This window comes from Pithys albifrons, chromosome 3 (assembly GCF_047495875.1).
Source record: "Pithys albifrons albifrons isolate INPA30051 chromosome 3, PitAlb_v1, whole genome shotgun sequence".
NCBI classification, from domain to species: domain Eukaryota; kingdom Metazoa; phylum Chordata; class Aves; order Passeriformes; family Thamnophilidae; genus Pithys; species Pithys albifrons.
In genome coordinates this window covers 40,653,820-40,676,423 of record NC_092460.1, presented here as the reverse complement: position 1 = coordinate 40,676,423, position 22,604 = coordinate 40,653,820, and the positions used below count along the sequence as shown (strand labels likewise).

Here is a 22,604-nt window from a genome sequence, read left to right as displayed (position 1 = left end):
TACATGAAGCTACTGGCTCTGGTAGTTCACATGCAGCTACTCAGAGTATTTTTTTAGAGGTGAAATGTCAATGACACATCAAAATCTAGAAATTAAATAATAAAATGTATTAAATAAATACAATCTGGAAGTTAAATAGCTAATTTTTGCAGGGGGTTCTCTTATTTCCTTTTTCAGATGTGACTTTAATCCTGGTCTAAAATTTCAGTTCCTAGAAAGCAAACTATTTTATTTCCATTAGCTGTAGTCCTGAGCCTTTGTCTAAGGAGTCTCCTTATTCAAGGCTCAGTCAAAGTTAGGATAAACGGGGGTGATATGATCCTGCAGATGCTAATTCTAATTTATTTCCAGAGTTTGTGATGGCTTCAACTTGGCATAAAACTCAGGAATTCTGCAACTGGGTTCTTGAAAGTGGAGGTAGGTAGAAATGCAGTTTTAAATAGGAATTTCTGCATAAATAGCATGATCAAGAACAAACTTAAAAGGAACATGATACTTATAACATCCCACTTTTTTTTCCACCAGGTAGATTTCTCCATGGTCACAAACTTCCCTTAAGTCTTGAAATATATCTTAGGGACACTCCAGCTGGATCAGAGAAATCAATGAGAGAATTGGGGATTTCCCCTGTCTCAGCAGCTTTCTGTTCAATGTACAACAGGCTCTGACAGTGCTCAGGATTCCCTGTTAAGTCTGGAATACTAAAGGAAGTGATTTTTTTAAAGTGCATATTCGTGTGTCATGGGAAAGCTTAGTAGACCAAAAGAGTTAATACTTTGAGATTTAAACTCTTTGTGATGCCAGTAAAACCTATTATCAAATGCAATATTGACAGACACAACTCCCCGGTGCTTGACATTTGACATTTTGCAGTGAGGAGACTTCAAATCTTCAATAGCTAAATGTTTTGCCAATCCAGTTTGGACCTGGAGGGCTCTGTTTGGTCCCTGGATATAAGGAAAAGCCACAAAATGCCATCAAGGTAGAACAGCAGGGTGGCTTTGGCAGGAGGAGGACACGGGGCATTATGCTCAGGCTGTAAATGTTTCAGGATTTGAATTTCAGAAAGGAGTGTAAATTGGGATTCAGGACTTCTGACAAACTGTTAAATACAGAAATGGAATGTGAAAGAGCTCTTGACACAGCCATAGTAAAGAACTGGAAGACTTAGAAGGAATGGAAATTAGCAGAATTATGTGGATAGATATGGAATTTAAAAGAACACCTCAAGGCCCATGGGCTCACCAGTGAGCCAATGACTAGAATTCAATAGAGGATTTCCACAAGGATCCTGGGGCTGGAAGAGTGTGAGGGCTCTGGGGCTTGGGACTGGTAGGTCAGGATGCAAAGAGAGATGCTGAAGAAGTTTAGCAGAGCAGTGACCGCAATAGGAACAGGAGAGGAAAGCTTGAATGGGAACTGGGATGTTTTGCAGATAAAATGTGTCTTGCATTCCTGTGGGTAATGGGACAGGATAAGAAGGAGGTGGCATGACAGAAAATCCATTGAGTTTCCCTCTTCTGTTGGACTGAAGAGCTGTTTTAGAAGAGATGAGAGTTTGAATGTCATTTCCCAGCCAATTCAGGTATAAAAATGAAGGTGTGGAGAATTTCAGATGTCTTGAGGATTGCGTGGCAGAAAGGAACTAACACAAGTGATTGAAACACTTCTGTTATTTAGCAGTAGAGATTTACACTCCTGAAGAGCCACTGTTGGTTTGGTTGGTTGTGCATCCCTGCAGTCTTGGACTGCTTCTTTTGCCCAGGTGTGGGACAGTCTTGCAGCCTGTGGGGAGAGCTCCAGCTCGTCACAGGAAGGGTCTGCCTTCCAATAATACAGTCCCAATCCAAGGGCTGTGCTAAAGCCTTTTGGCAGAGTCTGGCATGTGGAACTGCAGGGCAGGAGAAGGGCTGTGGTACAACTTTGTAAAGACACACAGGATACCAACCTTCTTTCTATCAGAGGGTGGGCTGGAGGGAGGTAAATAAACACATCTGCCCTACAGTGGGTGGGATGTGCCAGCTTTGGCTGTGTGCTTTGCTTTACAGATCTAAGGACAGATCCGTGGCCACTGGTCTACTCTCCACTTCCAGTCACACTTATCTTTGCCTCTTACCTCTTGTGGCACTGGGGCCCTTCTACATGTAGCAACGGAGACCTCTGGAGCTGCGAGGTCTGCTCATGTTCTACAACCTATCCATGATGGCATTATCAAGCTACATGTTTTATGAGGTGAGGAGACAGGGTTGGCTCCTAGGCAAGCACCTGGGAAGGGTTTGAAACCAGAACTGTTCAAAACAGCTTTTGGTGACGGACTTTAGTGAAGAGAATGGGAACTGACTTGAATGTGTCCATGTTTTGCCACAAGAGAGGCAGTACTGCCCTGCTGTACCTCATTCCCTCCCCTTTCTCAATCTTCCTGTCATTCATAAAATTAACACTGCAAGGCTCCTGAGTGAATGAGTTGAAAGCTGAGATCTCTCCATTAGACACAGAATGTATGGAGGATGTGGAACTTCATTTTGTTTTGTGTGTGGCTGCTGAGGGGACCCATCTCTGAGAATGATTTTCTCCTTTCCGTTGGTTATGTAGGTCACCAAAAACTCTTTAAGGGAACATGGGCAAATAGGTTTAAAAAACATTTTGCTGTTGACAAATATGTCTTTGTAGTTTGTATCACTATTGTTACAATAACACAATTTTTTTGAGCAAATGCTATTCCATCTGAAGAATAGTGTGAAAATTTCTTGTCTGTGCTTTGTTGTTTTGTTTTACTGGTTACCTGGTTCAGATTTTGCTTTCCAATTAATAGGCAAATGCAACCAACCAAAACAAAGCAGTATGGGATCTTTGCAAACGAGAACAGTGTCTTTTCAGAGAGATTCTGAAGCCTAGAATTCACTATTCCTGCTGAAGTAATTTTGAGCACTCCAGGGATTACACAGTTACAAATATGCTAGGCCAAATTTTCTCTTTGAGATTCCATCAAGGATGTGAAGTACTTTGTTTCGAGTTTTTACTATTTGCTCAGCAGCATAAATTACACGTATTTTCTCTCAGTGAGTCTATGATTGAGACCTTATTACTTTAACATTAATATGCACATCTTTTTGAAACAGATACTATTGAACAGAAGACTGATTTCTATTGCTTTTCATTTATTTCAGTTTTTGGTAACTTCAGTCTTGGGCAACTACAGCTACCTGTGCCAGCCAGTGGATTACAGCCGGAGTGAACTAGGAATGAGGGTACAGTTCTACAGAAAGCTTGCCTTAGGCCCTGCCCTCCCATGAGTATGCAGATTATTTTGCTCATAAAGACCAATCTGCATGCCTAAAAGAAGGCTTTTACTCCAGTTTTTTGCTTGTAAATATATTTCACTAAGTCTGCTTCAGTTGTTGCATTTTGCTTTAGTTCTCCAAAATTAATCATCTGTCAACACAACCATCTCAGTTTGCTCTTTGATCACTGCAGAGAGGTTGATCTTACTATCTGAAGATAGATGTTTATTATAGATATTTCAGATTACCTCTGAAATATATGGGACTGATTGTAAGAATTCTGGGTGATCACTGTCAACAAGAAAATCAATTTTTATATCCTCAGCTTTGCATGACATAAATCTTGCTCATCATTTCTTTTAGCACAGGAATTTGGATAAAATTATTCTTTGTTTGGTCATCACAGAGTAGTTGGGTCACACCAGCTTCAGGCTTTTCAAAATGCTGCATGAGGGGTTTTTTTGTTTGAATTTGGAACTACTATGCTTTGCTTTCACATGTAACCACGCTTTGAACAGATGCAAGCATGGATATTATCTTTTCAGGTTTTCAGGAAAAAAAAATCAACGAAAAAACCCCAAATAACCTAAAACAGAAGCAAAAGAACTCTTTTTCCCTCTTCCCGGGTGGGCAGGGTTCACATAGTGCATGATTGAAAATGTGTTGATTTTGGGTAGAGGTCTAACTGCGCTGCCTTGTGCTGCCCAGCAGATGGCAAGAGTGTGTTGGTGGTTCTTCTTCTCCAAAGTCATCGAGCTGCTGGATACGGTAAGGAGTGCTCAGCTCCCCAGCAGGACTAGCTCTGGAAATAACTCACTTCCTTGTCAGAAAGGAGCAGGGTGCCAAAAGTTAATGTCCTCGGCTGATCCTGTATTGATTTGCTTGATGCTTTTCAGTAAGCGCTGATTCTGTGTGTGATGCTCTGCCTGTTTGTGGGAATAAGGCTGATGCTGTGAAAGAAGAGGGCTCAGCTCTGCAGGCTGCAGGCTGCTTTTTGGCAGTATTTGGCCTGTAAGATCCCACCAGCACCTCTGGATATTATGCTGCAAGGCTTTCTCCAAATCTTCTTTGCAGGAAGGAATCGCTGCTGTCTGGTTTGCCTGTCTCTGTCCCAGTGGCTGCACATTGAGGCTTTAACTTTGGCTGTTGCCACATGGTCCCACCAAATTCTTTGCTGCTGTGCCACTACCTGTCTGGTAGTAGTGGTTTAATAGTGGTTAGTTGGGCAGCAATGGAACTGTGAGTGGAGAATGTGTCCTGGTATCTTTGCTGCCACGGATTGTCCCAAAGCTGTGCACTAAAGGTTTGTGTCCCATGTGAAATTGAAAGCTCACCTGAAGGAAGCACCACTTTTTAACTTCAGGTCTACTCCTAATTGTAAATGAATTAACTAAATGACTCAGATAATAAGGGAATGCCACCTCCCTGCTTGTTCAGCAGAAGAAAGCTGTGTCCTAGCCCAAAACTCCACAGTCTAGTTCTCTTTGGGGACAGCACTGTCTGAAATGTGAATCACCATCAAGAGCCCTCCTAGGCCCATTGCCAGTGGTTTGGCCATTCCTTCTCTGTTTCCATCAGAACAAAAGCAGCTCTGATAGTCCTAAGTCCCTGAAAAGCGGGTTCACTTTTTGTTATGTGCGTGTAGGCACATGCATGCTGAAATACAGTGACCTGATACATATTCATCTGACAAAACTGCTTTCTTTACTAATTCAAATTCCAGAAGGGTTTGGGCATTCAACACAGCACTTTTTCTTTGGATCATTATCTGATACCAGTAAACATCTAACCTATGTCCTGAAAAACAAAACCTGAGCACCTACAAATTGTATGGCAGCTCAGTCAGAGTCTCAGATGTGTCCTCTTTGGACCTTGAGACCTGAATCCAAAGATAAAAGTCATTGCAGCTCTGTGGGAGAAACTATGCTTTCCAGTTTCTTCCTGTTTCAGATAATATAAAATCTATTGCATGTGTTGAGTTTCACCAGTTTTCATCAACAGCAGAGGAAATGGTTTTGGGTTATTAACTATTTTTATAACTTTTTATTGTGAAGTATTTAGTCTAAACAAATCGACTCAAGGTTTTTCTTTGTCTGGCTTCTTTCAGGTTTTCTTTATTCTTCGCAAGAAACAAGAGCAGGTGACCTTCCTGCATGTGTACCATCATGGCACTATGGTTTTCAACTGGTGGTCAGGGGTGAAATGTGTGCCTGGAGGGCAAGGTATGTAAGAAAACCTCGTGTTTCAGGGGTTTTGGGGGGCTGTGGAGGTAGCATTAACAGTGCAGATGGGCTGACTGGCAGGTAGGAAGCTCACCTACTTCCAAAGGTGAGAAAAACATGTGCATTTGAGAGGATACCATCTGCTCAGCTCTTTGGGCTATTTACACTGCCATATTCACTGCCTCATCCAGGATGAGAATGTGCCAACAGAATGTGTCCAAATAGAAAAAATAACATCCTCCACAAGGTCTATGTATACCTCATCCCAGAGCAGCACTCCTTCACTCCCCACTCAGAGGGCCTGGTGCAGCAGCCCAGGTTCTGGCTCTCCCTGTTTTTCCTGCTCTGACTGTGTCCCTTTTGCACTCTGTACCCAGAGTGCTTCTTCTTTTTGCTCCACTGGAACAGAAGGATCTGAGTACTAAGCCACTATAAGTAGGCCTATCCAAGGTGCTGCGGTGTTCTTTTTTGGGAAGCCATTTTGGCCACAAAGCGTTGACACCAGAATGGTATGAAATGCTTAGTCAGAATATCAAAAATTCTCTCCTCTACCTTTGGAGCTCTTCTCTGTCTCTAAACACTACATATAGGGTGGATATATTTGGATGCCTCAACCCTGGAAGTGATCAAGGTCAGGTTGGACGGGGTTTTGAACAACCTGGTCTAGTGGAAGGTGTCCTTGCACATGGCAGGGGGTTGGAATGAGATGATTTTTAAGGCCCCTTCCAATCCAAACCACTCAATGATTCTGTGATTCTATATGCTTGAAAGGAGAAGGAAGAAGAGGGCGTTGCTTCCAAGACACAGCCCAGACTGAAGGTTCATGTGTAGGGTTGATGTGATATGTTTTGAAAGCATCATCACAGTGGCTGTGAGCTCTTCACAAGGTTAATCTTGGATGGGTTGTGTGTCTTGTTCATCCTCACTTCTTTACTCCTCAGCCTTCTTTATTGGGATGCTAAACTCCCTTGTCCACACCTTCATGTACAGCTATTACACCCTGGCCAGCTTGGGACCACGGATGCACTGTTACCTGTGGTGGAAGCATTACCTGACCATCATGCAGCTGGTAATTAGTTCCATGTGTTCATCTCTGCCTTTCCCTGGTTGGGTGTGATGGCCCCTGCTCAGGTCTTTGTTTGCTGCCCACAGAAATTACCATGTCCTTAGGTGTCCTCATGTACCACTGTGAGAGGTGAACCTGCTCTGAGTTTCAGAAAGCTAGCAAGAGCACTTGAAATAGTAAGCTCCAGCTTTGGGAAGGAGAGGAAAAAGGTCAACCCTGTGGTCTTTCAATTATATTTCTCCCTTTTACATTTCCTCTCTGGAGCCCTGAAAGCACAGCTCAATTTTGGGAGGTGTGGGGCAACTCAGGGCAACTGGATTTTCAGTAGGACAGCAGATTGGGAAGCCTTCATTCAGTTTCTTCAGAAGGGAAAGGTATGTCTGACAGAAGACAAACATGTGAGTTAAACAGAAAGATGTGGGTTTGACTCTTTCTGCAAAGAATCCCTTTGGATTTTCTTTCCCTCATTGCTGAAGAAGTAACAAATCCTGAAAACCCTGTGTTTTTTCAAAGATACAGCACAAATGCAATATTCCAGACAAGGACAATAATTGTAGGAGTGTTATTTCCACAGAAGGAGATGTTATGGAAAAAAAAGTAAGAAATTACTAGAGGGGAAAAAAAGAGGATAGATAGATGATAGATAGATAGATAGATAGATAGATAGATAGATAGATAGATAGATAGATAGATAGATAGATGATAGATAGATAGATAGATAGAAAGAAAGAAAACAGTGGTGCAGTGAAGGCTTGTCCAGAGTTCTTACTTATCCTGAATGGCAAAAGGGAACAAGATAACATTGCATGAAATGAAAAGGTATTTGTAACAATTCATAGCATAGGAAATGAATTTTTATTTAACATCCATTTGGTAGGTTGAACTCATTGCTTTAGGTATTGAGACAGGTGACAATATAAAAACAAATGATTAATGTTTAAATTAATAAAGGTAGTATTGTAGTTCCTCTCTGTAAGTTAAAATGTAAATCAAAATCATCATGAGTATAATAATCTGATTACCACAGGGGAGGAGGAACCTCCCACCTCTATTCTCCATATTCCAAGATCTGTTACTGGCCCACGGCAGAGAAGTGGCACAAAGGGAGGGATCTGCTCCTGGGCAGGAGAGTCTGGATTCTAAACCTGTGGACAAACCTCAATGTTTGATGGACACCTGACACCTTTTCATGTTGGGAAAACACTGTTGGGCTTGAAAGACAAGTTTTTTAGGGATGTCAGGAGAGGCAAGATGGTGATGCTCTGGTTGAGGGCACTATTGGTATGTTGTGATAGTTGTGATAGCCCTAATGGTCCCTTGAGGTGTATCTCATGTAGTTTCCTTAATCTGGCTGCTTCTTTTTTCCCTCCTCTTCCAGTGCCAGTTTGTGGCCATTGCTGCTCATTCTTCCTACAACCTCTTCACAGAATGCCCATTCCCTGATGGCTTCAACACTGCAGTCTTCCTCTACATCCTCAGCCTCATGGCTCTCTTCCTGCATTTCTACTATTGGACCTACGTTAGGGGAAAGCAGAAGCAAACTTAAAGGAAATCAACGAGGACAGTCTGATGAAATTCTCTGCTGCTTGTAATGTGGTTGCTTGAAGAAAATGTCTTTCAGGGAGTGTGTGTGAGGGTCATGTCTTGCCTTCAAATACCACAAGTTGGGGAGAGAAAAGGAATGACAAACGCAGGGATTAAGGTATTGAGGAGCACATTTGCCTGAGCTGAGGCAAAGCTAAGCTACATGGTCACCAGCACAGCAGGCTTTATGAAATTAAGTCAAGAAGATCTTTATTCCCTTTCATCAGTTTCCAAGGTCTAGCATCCAACCATGACTCCCTTGTCTCATTTCTTAGGCTACAGAGAGTTTCTTTGCATTAATAAGACTATCTCAGCTTGCTGCTCTACATCAGGCAGAGCCACATGCCTCCAGCCTTGTCCAAGCAATGTCCAAGTAGCCAGGAACTCACTGGGACTGCTGGATGCACCTGTACACTGCATCCTAAAGCTCCTGATAGGACTGGGGTGAATTACAGCTATAGGACCCTGATGGTTTAACTTTATATTAGCATGAGCTTGAAGGAAGTTGGACACTGAGTTGCCTGGCTGGACAAGAGCCTTCACTGTGCTGAAGTGAAAGAAGGCATTATTAGCACTTTCATCCTCAGGAACTAATGCAGAAAAACCACCATGTACCATTTTCTGGAAAGCTTATTTTCCTTTGGTAACTCTCATAACAATAGAGAAATTTAATTGCATGAAGATTACCAGGCATTGCTCCTTATTACAGATGCCATAATTTTACTAGAAAGAATAGATTGAGGTTCCGTATTAATAACTTTTTCCCTCCTATATCTTATTATTTTAATATTGTTATTCTAAAATTTTGCATCTCGTCAAACTTAAGGAGTTTAACAGCACCATAAGCAACCACCTCCACTACCTAACTATGTAAGTATTATTACAAAGTGTATAAAGTCAATTCATTGCCTAGTGCAAAGCTGCATAGCTCCATTGACTTTTAACACATCATTTATTGACTTCTTTTTTTGCTCCTTAATCAATTATAAGTAGAATTTTGCACTTACATTCATCTTCAGACAGCTAATACTGTTAAGGTTTTGGTGTGGTAGTGCTTTGAAAACCCTAAATTCAGATTTTAAACTATGAAGTGGTATTTATTTATGGCACTCTGTATTATAAAGTAGTGATTTTTCACAGTTGAAACGCAAAGGTCTTGAAGGAGAGGATTAGAATTAGTAATGTGGTGCATTGCCATTGCCAAGCCAAATCCACCTTGAATGTAAAGAAGTCTAACCCAGCTGGAAAAGTCCAGAGGACTAGAGCTAGTCTGAACCCCAATGACACATCATAGAAGTCATTCCTTTGACTTGAGCAGTCTTTCTTCTGATTGTCACTGGTGAATATGGAAAACAGGGCAGGGCTTATTTTATATCTGTACTAGTTGGTTTTCTTCCTCTCAAATATTTTTTCCATGCTAATTACTAAATAAATGGTAATTTTTTGGCAAGAATTTTAAGTAGCACATCTCTGAGTTGGTCCTTCATTCTTTCTTTTGGTTGGAAAGGCAGGAAAAAAAGACCAGTGTATCTAACACATTGTACTCATGCTGAGGGTTTCCTCTGGGCCCTCTCCAGCGTTGAATACTTAGTGAAAATAAAGCTGTTTCATTACTCCTGTCCACTTAACGATTCATTTACAGCCCTCCTGCTTAAACCATCAGTACATTTGGCCCTTTAAATTCATAGTAGAGCATAATTTCCTGTAGCTGGATGAATTATTTGTGCTTACAAAGTGATCTAATGCTCCTTTTCCTGTACATGAGGGGATCATGAGTTGGTCTCAACCACAGTTTCCCCTCACATAAACCTTTTCAACTAATTTCAAGGGCTTCACAAATAATTTTATGCCAGTTTAGGCATCACATATTTTGATTTTCCTTGATTCATTCATAATCCACAACTGCTTAAAAATTTAGGAGCAAGTTGAATGGGATTATTCAATGCTTTTGCAAATCCACTCCTTAAAATATATAAATTTGCAAGCATGTTGTCCATTTTTTTTAAAAGCGTTCTGTGCACATTAGTTTGTGTTTCTGTATGACCCTTCAGATTCCACTTACTTGTCTTCATTCTGTTTTAAATTGGGTTATCACACTTGGAACTCTGCACCTGGGCCATCCTGTTGTAACAGCAGCAAAAACCTCAGAGAACAGGTATGTGCCCCTGGAATTTAGCAGAAAATAAAGGCACAGAATGGGATTTCCCCTCTAAGATCAAGTCCCTGGAGTTAAAGATTACACCAGAGCAAAGCTCTGGAAGTCAAAAGGGCTGGAAATTATAAATTGCAAGTTTGGATGGCTCATGCTGTGTGGCAGAGTCCAAAGCTTTGAGGATGAACTGAAAATATCCTGTCACAGTTGGATTTGTAAAAACCTCTGGGCCAAATGCTGATTCCACCAGTATCAGTGACTAGGGCTGCAGAATTCTCTGGAAAAAAACTGGCACATCTGTATGAAAACCAACACCCTCAGCTCCACAGCCTGGTTTGTTGTGAGCAGGATGGGGGGGTTATCCAACTTAACAGATGACTTTTAAGGGCACAGTTGTAAGTCTCCCCCTTATAAAATGTGGGTCATTATACATTCTTAGAGTAGTTTACATGAACAAGAGGTAAAGCACAATGGAAGTAGTCTGTTTAAATGAATAAGCTTGATATCTGGTAGTGCTGAGCATCTTTCCTGCTGTTCCAGTCAATGTAAATTATGGATGTTCTGATCAAATTACTTTTGAATTAACCAGACCATTTACTCAATGCTTACTTTCTGTCTGAAGATAAATGAGAGGGATTTTCATTTTAATCAAAACAAAATAGAGAAAAGAAAATCAATTATTATTTAATGTTTTTTCCATCCCTGTGTGATGGAAAGTTTCCAGAGGAACTTGGGCTTAAAATTGCAAAGCAATATCAAAGGCAGGAACGTGGTTGGGTTTCAGCTATTGCATTTTTATATATTATCAGAAAATATGGCTGTGTGTGTTTAAAAAAGAAAAAAAGCACAATAATCACTCTAAACAATTAATCTAGCAAAAGCAGAATGCAGCAGATTGCTTTGAACAAAAAAATAAAAATCTGTTGATATAGATGTAAAACATCTACAAGCCAACAACCCTATATATAGAGCAATGTGAATTTGCTGAATTCATTAATGAATAACTTCGTGGATTAGGGCTTGATAGATGGAGTGCTCACATCCAGATGTTTGCTGTGATTTTTCAATGGCCTTGTACTTAATCCTCCAGAACAGGAAATACGAGCCTTTCCCCTGGGGTCTCTCCTGGGGGCTGTGGCAGTCTCTCTCTCTGGCCTGAATCGTCTCAACACGTGATCAGGCTGCTGGGGAATTAACCAAGTGTCGGGGCCACGGATTTGCCTTTAACCCCTTCTGTTTCTTCTCGGCTTCACACGGATTTGCCTTTAACCCCTTCTGTTTCTTCTCGGCTTCACATGATTTCCTAACCATCTGCCACAATGGCCCTATTATTTAGTGGAGAAATGAAAAAGGAGTCACCCCATGAGCCATATCTGTAGGGTCCCTGTCCCCACAAAATATGCCAAGGGAGACACACTGAGTCCCACTGCCACAGAGGAGGAGGGCTCTGGGCAGATTAAGCCTCAAGAGGCTGGTGTGCATCTCTCCACTTCTCAGAATTTTATATTTATTTTTGTGGTGCTGCAACTCACTGTCAGTGATAGGGATGGCCCAAGAGTGAGTATTTGTGAAGACTGGTCGTCCCCAAGGTGTCCTTAGATGCACCAGAGGGTGTGTAGTGTGTGTGTTTGTGTGTGGATAGATAGAATCACAGAATCACAGAATGGCCTGGGTTGGAAAGGACCTTAAAGATCATCTCATTCCAACCCCCTGCCATGGGCAGGGACACCTTCCACTAGCCCAGGTTGCTCAGAGCCCCATCCAACCTGGCCTTGGACACTTCCAGGGAAGGGGCAGCCACAGCTTCTCTGCCCAACCTGTGCCACAGGCATGTATTTTTCATGCCCCTGACATGATCGGTCTACTGGGCATAAGGATGTCATCCTTGTTTTTTCCCCATAGAAGTGTTGGTAAGGTAGTGTTGTGGATACAGCCAGCCTGTAGGTGAAAGAGAATCTCTACTGGGACAGTGTTCCCTCTGCAAAACTTCTATGACCCTCTCCTAGGCTTTAGTTGGTAAAGTAGGGAATCTTAGAAGAATTGGATTTAGGCAGCCCTTTGATGCTGACTAACCAGGTGACTCTCACTTGTCCACCCTTGGGAGAAAACCTGCAAATGACGCTGTGGAGTAAGTCACTAATGGTGCCACATGGAAGAGATGTGGGGAAAAAAGCAACACCCCAGTCGGGGCCAGGACAACAGGTGCTACAACTGGACTAGGAGATTTGAGTTGTGGTGGGAGGTGGAGAGAATGCTGAATTTTGGTGTGGATGTACTGGAAGGTAAGGGACTGATTTTGTGTGTGCTTGTTCTCAGGTTACTTTTGGCTAAATCACAAGTATGGGGACAGATAAATCCTATGTCAGAGAGTGCCTGGCTAAAACATAGTAACACATCTTAGCACTTGATATGTCTCCCTATCCTTTGTCTCCGGTACCTTGACTTTCTGCTGCTAGGACTGCTCTTCAAGAAAGAGTTTGGGGCCTTCCCACCAAGTCCAAATATGAAGGATAATAAATAAAAATTGTCCTTTAAAATTTCCTGCTCGGAGCAGATGTTTCTTCCTCTTAAACATCATCCTCCCACTTTCTTTTCACCCTTTTTTCCTATCTTCCTTTGTACCCACATCTGCAGATACCATATTAGATTCTCAGAACTGGAAAAACTGCAAAGAAAGTAGTTACAAGTTATTCAAGTGCTTTACAAGCACCTGTATTTCCCTGAAATATCAATTAATAATGTACATTTTCTTCATAGGGTTTTCTGTGACGCTTTCATCCAAATGAATTTGGGCAAATCTTTCTCTGCACTTTAGCATAATCCCATCTGCCTGCACATTCAGGATGTGAGCACTGCAACACAAAATTTAGAAAGGCTAAAAGCCTGGGTTTGAAGGAAGAGTTTAAATTCAGCATAGTCTCTCCCAGGCATTCCCTATTATTGATGAAGGAATGACAGGATGGATACAACCATCTGAGAGGCAGCAAGTTTACTAGCTATCTGCACTTGATTCTGGTCTGTGTAGTGCCCACCATCACAGATGTCTGGGGATGTTTCCTCTTGAAATATTATTCCTGAGGCAATGTTTGGAGGGAGAATCCCCATTAGAGGACCTGACAGAACTGGAAAACCAGAGTAGTGTTCCAGTGTGTAAGCCTTTCTCTGGTTATAATCCCTGATATGCCTTGGTAACAGATCAGTCACTACTTGTTGGGTGCACAGGTGTGTCTGTATTTATTGTGGATTTTCCCAATCCCAAGGGGTGTTATACTACATTTTACAATTTGATACATTCTTCCATTAAATAGCTGTAAACCAGAGGGCCAATCTTTTCAAAGGGCTGCTCTAGAAAACTCATCTGTAATTTTGCTTCAAGGAATTACTCGTATGAGTAAAGTGGTCCTTCACTGGCACAGTGACAAAATAGGTCTGTGAATCTGTGCTCAGTTCTGAGGTAAATTACAGAACTTAGGGAAATCATCACTTACAGAAACCATTTAATACAATTATGGTTTTCATGTTGTCACTGCCTTTAATATCTTTAGGCATATTTCATACATGGAATGTTTTAAATTAAGGGGAAGCCAGTATTCACAGTGAGTCTACATAAACTACTTGATGGAGCTATGAATACTACCATAAGGATTCAAATGTCACTATAATGATGCCAACGGGAAGGCAAAATGGTTTTTCACTTCATATTTACACTTGATTTTGTTAGAAACTCAGAAAACACTACAACAGTGGAATGATATATATACATATAGGTTCTAACCCAACAGTATTTCTATATATATTTAGTATATTCACCTGTAGACCTGGAATGGAATGGATGATTTCATGGTTTGAATATAGATAGAAAGATGTTAGCATGGATCGTATTACTGAACTGTAATTAACTGAAGTCACTGTGCAAAGCTGCAATTCCTCTTCTCTAATAAAATGTGAATCTAATGGAACGTTTCAAACTTGGATGTGGATTTAAGAATGCATCAGAGAGAAAGAATAGCCCCGTTTGCAAATGCTTACATGAAGGTAGCCTGGTAGAAATGTCTGCTGGCTTGGGAAGCACCTTTTGGAGCTGCACTAATTCCATGAGAAACGGGGGGAGAGGAGGAGAGGGGTAGAGCAACGGCAACGCTGAGTAAAAATACCCAATCCCTTCCTTTGTTCTCATTCCACTGAGGAAAGGAGGGAGCTGGGGGGGGGGGGGGGGGGGGCACACGCCGAGAGGCGCCAGGAATCCCCGAGGCTTTCGGTTCTCATTTTCATTATAGGTGAGTGGGGTTTTGCAGCCAGAGCGCTCGCTGCGCGCAATCCCTTTAGCGAGTAAATCCACGCATGGGGGCTGCTCCGTAATCCCCCGCCGCGGCGTGAGCGAGGGCGAGGGCTGGGGAGCGGGTGAGGGTTCAGTCCCCCTCCCCGGGCACAGGGACCCCCAGCACTCGCCTGCCCGCATCTCCGGAGCGCTCCCTGCGCTGCGAATCCCTCGCAGCGGCACCTGTGGGTATCCCCGCGGCACCTGTGGGCATCCCCACGGGCTGGTACCCGCTCCCGGAGCGCATCCTCGCCCCGACGCGGATCCCCTTTGTGGGGCGGGGCGGAGCGGGGCGGGGCGGGGCGCGGGGGGATGTGCGGCATCCCGGCTACCCTGGGGATGCTGCCGCTGCCTGCACGGGGGCGCGGAGCAGGAGGGATCCTCTTTGACGTCAAGCGACCATAATATAATGATCGTTCGTTCATATCCGGGTCCCCGGGCGGCTCCCCCGGGCCGCGCTCGGCCGCGCTCGGCCGCGCAGTGAGGGAAGGCGGGTCGGGCAGGGCAGGACAGGGCAGGGCAGCGCGGCCGCCGGGAGGTGGCCGGTGGCGGCGGCGGTAGCGGGGCCGGCGAGCGCAGCATGCCCGCCGCCTCAAACGCGCCTGCCTCTCGCCGCCGCTGCTGCTTCCCATGGAGATCGCGCTGGTGACTCTGGAGAACGGCGGCACCACGGCCATCGCGGGCGGCGAGGATGCCGCGGCCCCTGGCGGCCGGGCGCGCTGGCGGGGCAACTTGCTCCACATCGCCGGCCCGCCGCAGCTGAGCGACGGCAAGGAGGGATCCCCGCCGCCCGCACCGCCGTCGCTGCCGCCCCCGGGGGACGAGGAGCAGGAGCGGCCCCCGGCGGGTCCCCGCGGGGGCGGCCCCGAGGAGCAGGCGGAGGGACGCGCAGCCCCCGCGCCGCCCCGGCCGCCGCCCCGTGCCCCGCGCCCCGGTGCCGACATGGGACCCCCGGAGGAAGGGGGACACCGCCGGGGCATGGCCATGGCGGCGGCGGCGGGCAGCGAGGAGGAGGAGGAGGCAGCGGCGGCGGCGGCGGCGGCGAACCCGGGAGCCATGCACCACCAGCGGGTGCTGATCAACATCTCGGGGCTGCGCTTCGAGACCCAGCTGGGCACCCTCAACCAGTTCCCCGACACGCTGCTGGGGGACCCGGACAAGCGCATCCGCTACTTCGACCCTCTCCGCAATGAGTATTTCTTCGACCGCAACCGGCCGAGCTTCGACGGCATCCTCTACTTCTACCAGTCCGGAGGCAAGCTCCGCCGGCCTGTCAATGTCTCCATCGACGTCTTCGCCGACGAGATCCGCTTCTACCAGCTTGGTGAGGAGGCCATGGAGCGCTTCCGAGAGGACGAAGGCTTCATCAAAGAGGAGGAGAAGCCCCTGCCCCGCAATGAGTTCCAGCGCCAAGTCTGGCTCATCTTTGAGTACCCTGAAAGCTCCAGCTCAGCCCGGGCCATCGCCATCGTCTCTGTGCTGGTCATCCTCATCTCCATCATCACTTTCTGCCTGGAGACCCTGCCCGAGTTCAGGGACGAGAGGGAGATGCCTGTGCCCCTGCCCGCACAAGGTGGAGGTTTGAATGGCACGACCGGGGACTCCCCACCCATGCAGCCACCCAGCAGCCTCGCTGATCCCTTCTTCATCATAGAGACCACCTGTGTGATCTGGTTCACCTTCGAGCTCCTTGTCCGCTTCTTTGCCTGCCCCAGCAAGCCTGAGTTCTCCCGCAACATCATGAACATCATCGACATCGTGGCCATCATCCCCTACTTCATCACCCTGGGCACTGAGCTGGCCCATGAGCAGCAGCAGCCCGGGGCTGGCAGTAGCAATGGGGGCGGGGGCCAGCAGCAAGCCATGTCCCTGGCCATCCTCAGAGTCATCCGCCTGGTCAGAGTCTTCAGGATCTTCAAGCTCTCCAGGCACTCCAAGGGGCTGCAGATCTTGGGACAGACTTTAAAAGCCAGCATGAGGGAGCTGGGCCTCCTTATCTTCTTCCTCTTCATTGGGGTGATCCTCTTCTCCAGTGCTGTCTACTTTGCTGAGGCTGATGATCCTGAGTCTCATTTCTCCAGCATCCCTGATGCTTTCTGGTGGGCAGTAGTAACCATGACTACTGTGGGCTATGGGGACATGAGACCTGTCACTGTGGGGGGCAAGATTGTGGGTTCCTTGTGTGCCATCGCAGGTGTGCTCACCATTGCCCTCCCTGTCCCTGTCATTGTATCCAACTTCAACTACTTCTACCACCGAGAGACTGATCACGAAGAGCAATCTATCCTCAAAGATGAACACAGTAGTGCTCAGGGTAGCACAGCAGGGGCAGATGGGAAGAGAAGACCTAGTAGAAACTCTCTGAACAAATCTGTTGTGCACTTGGAAAACAGTGAGGAGTTCAACAATGGCACCAACACCATAGAGAAAGCCAATATCAAAGCAAAAAGCAATGTAGATCTTAGAAAATCCCTCTATGCTCTCTGTCTGGACACCAATAGGGAAACAGACCTGTAAGGAGAGGAGAGAGTTCGAGTTCAGAAATGCAGAAGGATTTTATGGGCGTCAGAAACTTGCTACTATAATTATTCTTTTAGTACCAATTAGTTTTTTAAGTCAGGTTGTATTTTATAAATTGATCACTGTCCTGAGCAGTCCTCCAGGAATACATGTTTTTATGTTCTTTTTCCATGACATAAGGGGTCACCTATTTTTAAAATAGACTAAGAATAAGCTACGCTCCATGATGCAGGAGCTGGTAAATTATGACAGTGAAAAATCTAATTTGTAGAAACTCATTTTAGCAAATGGTGTTTGGTTTTAAATGAGTAACTTGTAACCAATTCAGTTGCTCCAAGTTTAGTATTAAAGAGTTGGGGGATGTGTGTGTGGAGAATGAATGGGTTGGGGGGGAGGGAGTTTGAGGGCTTTTGTACTGTAGTTTCAAATTGAAATTATTCCAATATATTTTATATCTGTATGAGTGTATTTATGGTTGAAAGGGGATTTCTTATTCCTGTGACATATGACATCACTGAAGCACTAGGAACATTAGCAGATCAGCACTTTCAGAGTTTTCCACTTGTGATCAGTACAGATCTGGTTATCCTGTATGTGAAGTGAATTTGGTGCTTTGAACCCTATAGCAGAAAACTTCTGTTGTCATTGATATGTTAGTTTCTTGTGAGCCTTAAATTATTAAATATTGTAGATATACTTCTTTATATAAATAATTTTATTAATTTCCTTCCTGTTTCAGAATTTCTAAATAATTCAATCATGTGCTTACTGTCCCCACTCCAAAAAGTATGTGCAGGGCTTTTTTGTTTGTTTGTTTGGGGTGGGGGTTTTTTGGTTTGTTTTTTTTTTTTTTTAGTTTTACAGTTTTATACCTTTGTTATATTTTTGAGACTGAAAGTATCTTTTCTGACTGCTGTTACTGGTTTCAATCCAAGTGCACAACAGATCTAAAGCATGAGGGAGCAGACAGACATAACAAAAAAGTAGAATATCAGTGCAATATCTGCAAAACTGTGTTCATTGTACGCTCCAGATTACTTTGGCACATGTATCAGTCACCTTTATGTATCCACACACCATTTGTGTACACAGTTCACTGGTTTTAGTTATCACAGACTGGGAATGGATGGCACTTAAGGAGTCTAATGTGGCATGCCATGCTACTTAAATAACAGTTGTGTGGCTTGTATCTTGGACTCAGATGGAAAGCATCATCTTTCATCAGAACACATCCTTGTTTGCTCTTATTTCCAAACAAAACCTCCTGAGCACTGTGGATTTTACAGTTATGATGATGTTGAAAGACAAATGAGACATTGTCTTCATCAGCGTGATCAACAGCTTGCTACTGAAGATTGACACAAAGTTGCTCTTTTAACTCAAAGAGCTGTGCTACCTTTTTATCTTGCAAAGGACATCTCTCTTTTCCCCTCAAACTTCTGTTCCATTGCTGAAGGATGTTCCATGCCTTTCCTGCACACAGTGGCACAGCAAGACCAGAAGAAAAGAAGTTTTGGTTGTCAACACTCCAGGTGTGTTTTCTGACACGGGTTTCTTTCTGACAAATTTTCTAATGTAAGTAAATGCTCAGTCTGGATTATAATTTATGCAAGTACCTCAGATGTATGTGCTGTGAGAAACTTAAACCAGCTCTGCAGAGCACCACTCTGACATTGTCTCAGCCAGACACAAGTGCAGTTTGCCCATCCCTTACCGTGCCATTCAATGGTAATGCCCAAGTGCGGATGTTTTTTTCCTACCTATTCAGTAAAATAAGTGCCAGGCACATCTTATTTTGCATGAACGCAGAGCTTGGCCCAAGCCCCAGGAATGAGAAATCTGATAATAGAGAACAGAATCTTTCACATTACGTTTAGTTGTTAGTTTCTTGTTTACTTGTTTAGGTGGGAAGTGATGCAACAACATGCTGAGAAGCTTCAACAAGACTGACAGGCAAAGTGCCCTGTGCAGCTGCACTGCAGACTCAGGCAGTTCTCCTGTGTGCTTTGGTGGGAGTTTTTACGTCAAGGGGAAGGGCAGAATCAGCTCTTTGGTGAGGCTGACTCTAAGATTAAACAAAGAAGTGCTATAATTCCCTGTTGCACGTGCTGAGATCTAGACTACTGATGGACTTAAAGGTTTTGCTCAGACAAGTAATTTGATTTGCTTTCAGTGATCAAATCCATCTGAGCCACCTGAATAAGTACCAAACAATTCCCTGAGTCTTTTAGGATAAACTGTTGGGTTTGTCTTTCTCTAACTACAACCCCCACTTTCCTCACCACTTTTGTCATCCAGAATTTGGTCCTCCAATTGCATGTTGTGTTGAATTGGACTGCTAGTTCCTCAGAGCAGGGACAATGTGTCCATACAGTCCCTTGCTCAGTGGTGGAACCCTGAATATGGATGTTAGTGATCTGAATTACATCTCTATAGTTACTGCAGTTAGTGACGTAACACTAGTGTAAAGATGGTGAAAAGCAGATCAGGGCTAGGGGGCGAGTGGGCTGAGCTAATCTTAAAAGCCCACTGGTGATCTGAAGGGAAAGCCTTGCCTTCCTCCTTTTCAGTTTTCTTCTTCCCACTGTGTGCCCTATTGTACCTTATGCTGAACTGGCTCTGTCCTTGTGGAAGTGCAAGTACTGCCTTCTCTTCCAGGAGCTGCTTGAGATCACTCACCTGACAAAATCCAATGCAGCAAGAACAAAGTAGATATTTTTCTGCAAATTAGTGAGTTGGGAAGCAAGTGAGTGCCAGAATCAGTGCAATTAAGGGATGGGGAAGGTCAGTGGTGTAGGAAAGGGGAAAGGTCGGTGGGAAAGTAAGAATGAAATCCTCACCCTTCTGTGGCAATGAACTGTGATATTATCACAGCTGCTTGTTGAACCCTACTTTGTGTTTGCAGAGATACCACAGGGCTGAGTCTTGCAAGGTGCTGAGGGTCTTTAACTTTCCACAAAAGGTTGCAAAATTCATCTTCAGATTCCAGCATATAGCATCAGCATGGTTTGGGATGGAAAGGGCCTTAAAGCTCATCACATTCCAACACCTTCCAGTAGACCAGGTTGCTCAGAGCCCCGTCCAACCTGGCCTTGGACACTTCCAGGGATGGGGCAGCCACAACTTCTCTGAGCAACCTGTGGCAGGGCCTCACCACCCTCACAGGGAAGAATATTTTTCTACTATCTAATAGGTGCCCTGCTACAACTGAGAGAGTTTTTTCCTACAAAACTCAAGCCTAGTGAGAGCAAAATACCCTGACTGCTGCACAGGGTTCTGCACAAACATGTCACATCATTCCTCAACATTCAGTTTGAATATGTGTGTTGTTTCATAATAATACAACAGAACTTTTCAATTAAAAAAAATCAATTATTCTCAAAATGTGGTTGAAAATATTTGTTTGGCTTAGTTTTCTTGACAGTTGCCAAGCACAATTCAGGCAAACTCAGTTTTAACACCTTTACAAATAATGCATAATTTCATTGGCTTGTAAGGCGGTAAAGGATTTGCTTTCTAGTGACAGAAACTACTGCCAAACACTGAGTAATATGACCAGAAACATGGCTAGAGCAGAGTTCAGCAAAGCATTTAACATGGGATCAGCTTTAAGCACATGCTTACAGTACCACATTGTTCAGCAGGTGCTTTAGGGGGACTGATCTTTGGGAGTGTGAGTTTTGAGAACAGGAGTTGGACTTTGATGATCCTTGTGGGTTCCTTCCAGCCCAGGGTATTCTGTGAGTCTGTGATGGTTACTTCAAACCTAAAGAGTTCTCCTTGATCTTTGGGGCAAATATGTAGGAATGTGGTACAGTTTGTGAGTCGGAGAACAAGTGGTGCTGTAGGACACTATGTTGGGATCACCAGATTGTTACTACAAAATGTGACTGATTCTGGAGCCACTAACTCATCAGAGCAGTCCTCTTGACATGGTCCACTGATCCTGTCAGGATCCCATCAGGATCAGTTGCAAACCAAGCACCAGGATTGTCTGAATGGAGAACTGCAGCTCTGACCTGGGTGAGGGTGTAATTCCACTTTCCAGCAGGGAGAATCTGCTTTTGCTGTGATGGATTTCAGGATCAAGAAGCTTCACTGGGCTCAGCAGGCAGAGTGTCTGTGCTTGGGATACAAAGCAGTGCAGAAGTAACATAATGATGCAAATTTCTGCCAGAAAAGAGTATGAGAGTAAGAGAGAACTGAATCACACTGAGAGCTCCTGGAAATATGAAACAGGAAGAGAGTTTCAGCTAAGGATGCCAATTTTAGGCCTATTACGAGAAGGAAATCTATTACTGATTTTATCTTAGCTGACCTGAAATGAATAGCAAGCTGAATAAAACCTCTTTGTCATATCAAAAACATCAAGATAGAGCTTAATGAATAGCAAGTCATTGCAAACAGATAAAAAATTCCCAAACAAACACAACACTTTTTTGTAGTCTTTTGACTAGGAGCTACAATATGGAAGATTTCTCACCCCACACATGCCTACATACCATTGTTACTAATGGTTTATCATTTTGTGTGGGAAAGTATGTGCTAAAATGGATTCCTCCATGTTGGGGATGCTGAAGTGAATACTCATTTGGGTCACCAGTAATGTAAGTTTAGTTTGTCTTAGCCTGGCCTCAAGGGGAGTCTGCATTTCCCTTGCACTTTTCCATCATTCTAAACAATTGATAAAGCAGTAACTAGCAGTTATATAACACCATCCTTCTCCTAGTGCTTTATGAACAATAGCGCAATGATCTGTATACAAATACAGTGAAGAAATGGCTGTGGAAGGGAAGACAGAACCTTTCAAAAGCAGAGAGGGCTTGGAGAGGCACAAATAGGAATGGGCTTGGCTCAAATGGGACATCTAAAGTGTAGATCTCAGGGAAGAGAGAGATTCTCCCTGTGGTCTCTTGCATGGCTCCAAAGTGGCTCTGCAGGCAAGGGCTGTGTGCCAGCAGCTGTGCACTGTGACCCATCTGCTGGGGTCACTGAACACAGAGGGGACTTAATGCTGCTCTGAACAGCACAAACAAATCCCTCTTTGGTGTGCTTTTTTCATTTGGACCCTGTAAGGAGAACATGGCACTTCTGCTGGCTGTTCCCTGGCCTCTCATGCCACAAACACTTCTCTTCTCGTGGAGGAGGTGGTGATGAGGCTCTTGATCTGCACTGAGCACAGCTCTGGAGCAGCTTCTCTTCTCCATGTGCTGACATTCACTTCTCATTAGGTAACAAAGTGCACCTTCAGTCTCATGGGAAATACATGTGCACACAAAGAGTCTTTACTCTTCTGAAATGTATCACAGAATCATTTAGACTGGAAAAGAACCCTAAAATTGAGTCCAACCTGTGACCACTCCCCACCTTGTCACTCAGCCCAGAGCACTGAGTGCCATGTCCAGTCATTTCCGGGACACCTGCAGGGATGGAGACTCCATCATCTCCCTGGGCAGCCCCT

The 22,604-nt window shown here is 44.3% G+C and overlaps 1 protein-coding gene, 1 long non-coding RNA gene and 1 pseudogene across 2 annotated transcripts in view; all 3 read left to right on the top strand.

The window, feature by feature from the left end:
- Positions 1-135: 135 nt before the first annotated feature.
- LOC139669340 (very long chain fatty acid elongase 4-like) lies at positions 136-11,206 on the top strand (annotated as a pseudogene).
- A 3,913-nt stretch (positions 11,207-15,119) lies between these two features.
- LOC139669339 (potassium voltage-gated channel subfamily A member 5-like) lies at positions 15,120-17,511 on the top strand. Its single transcript, XM_071549791.1, has one exon. The coding sequence runs from the start codon at positions 15,254-15,256 to the stop codon at positions 17,138-17,140; it is 1,887 nt and encodes a 628-aa protein (XP_071405892.1). The 5' UTR covers positions 15,120-15,253; the 3' UTR covers positions 17,141-17,511.
- A 43-nt stretch (positions 17,512-17,554) lies between these two features.
- The window catches only part of LOC139669338 (uncharacterized), a 33,569-nt gene continuing 28,519 nt past the window's right edge, over positions 17,555-22,604 (top strand). Inside the window, exon 1 of the long non-coding RNA XR_011697241.1 lies at positions 17,555-18,675. This is a non-coding gene — a long non-coding RNA (uncharacterized lncRNA). The remainder of the gene's footprint in view (positions 18,676-22,604) is intronic.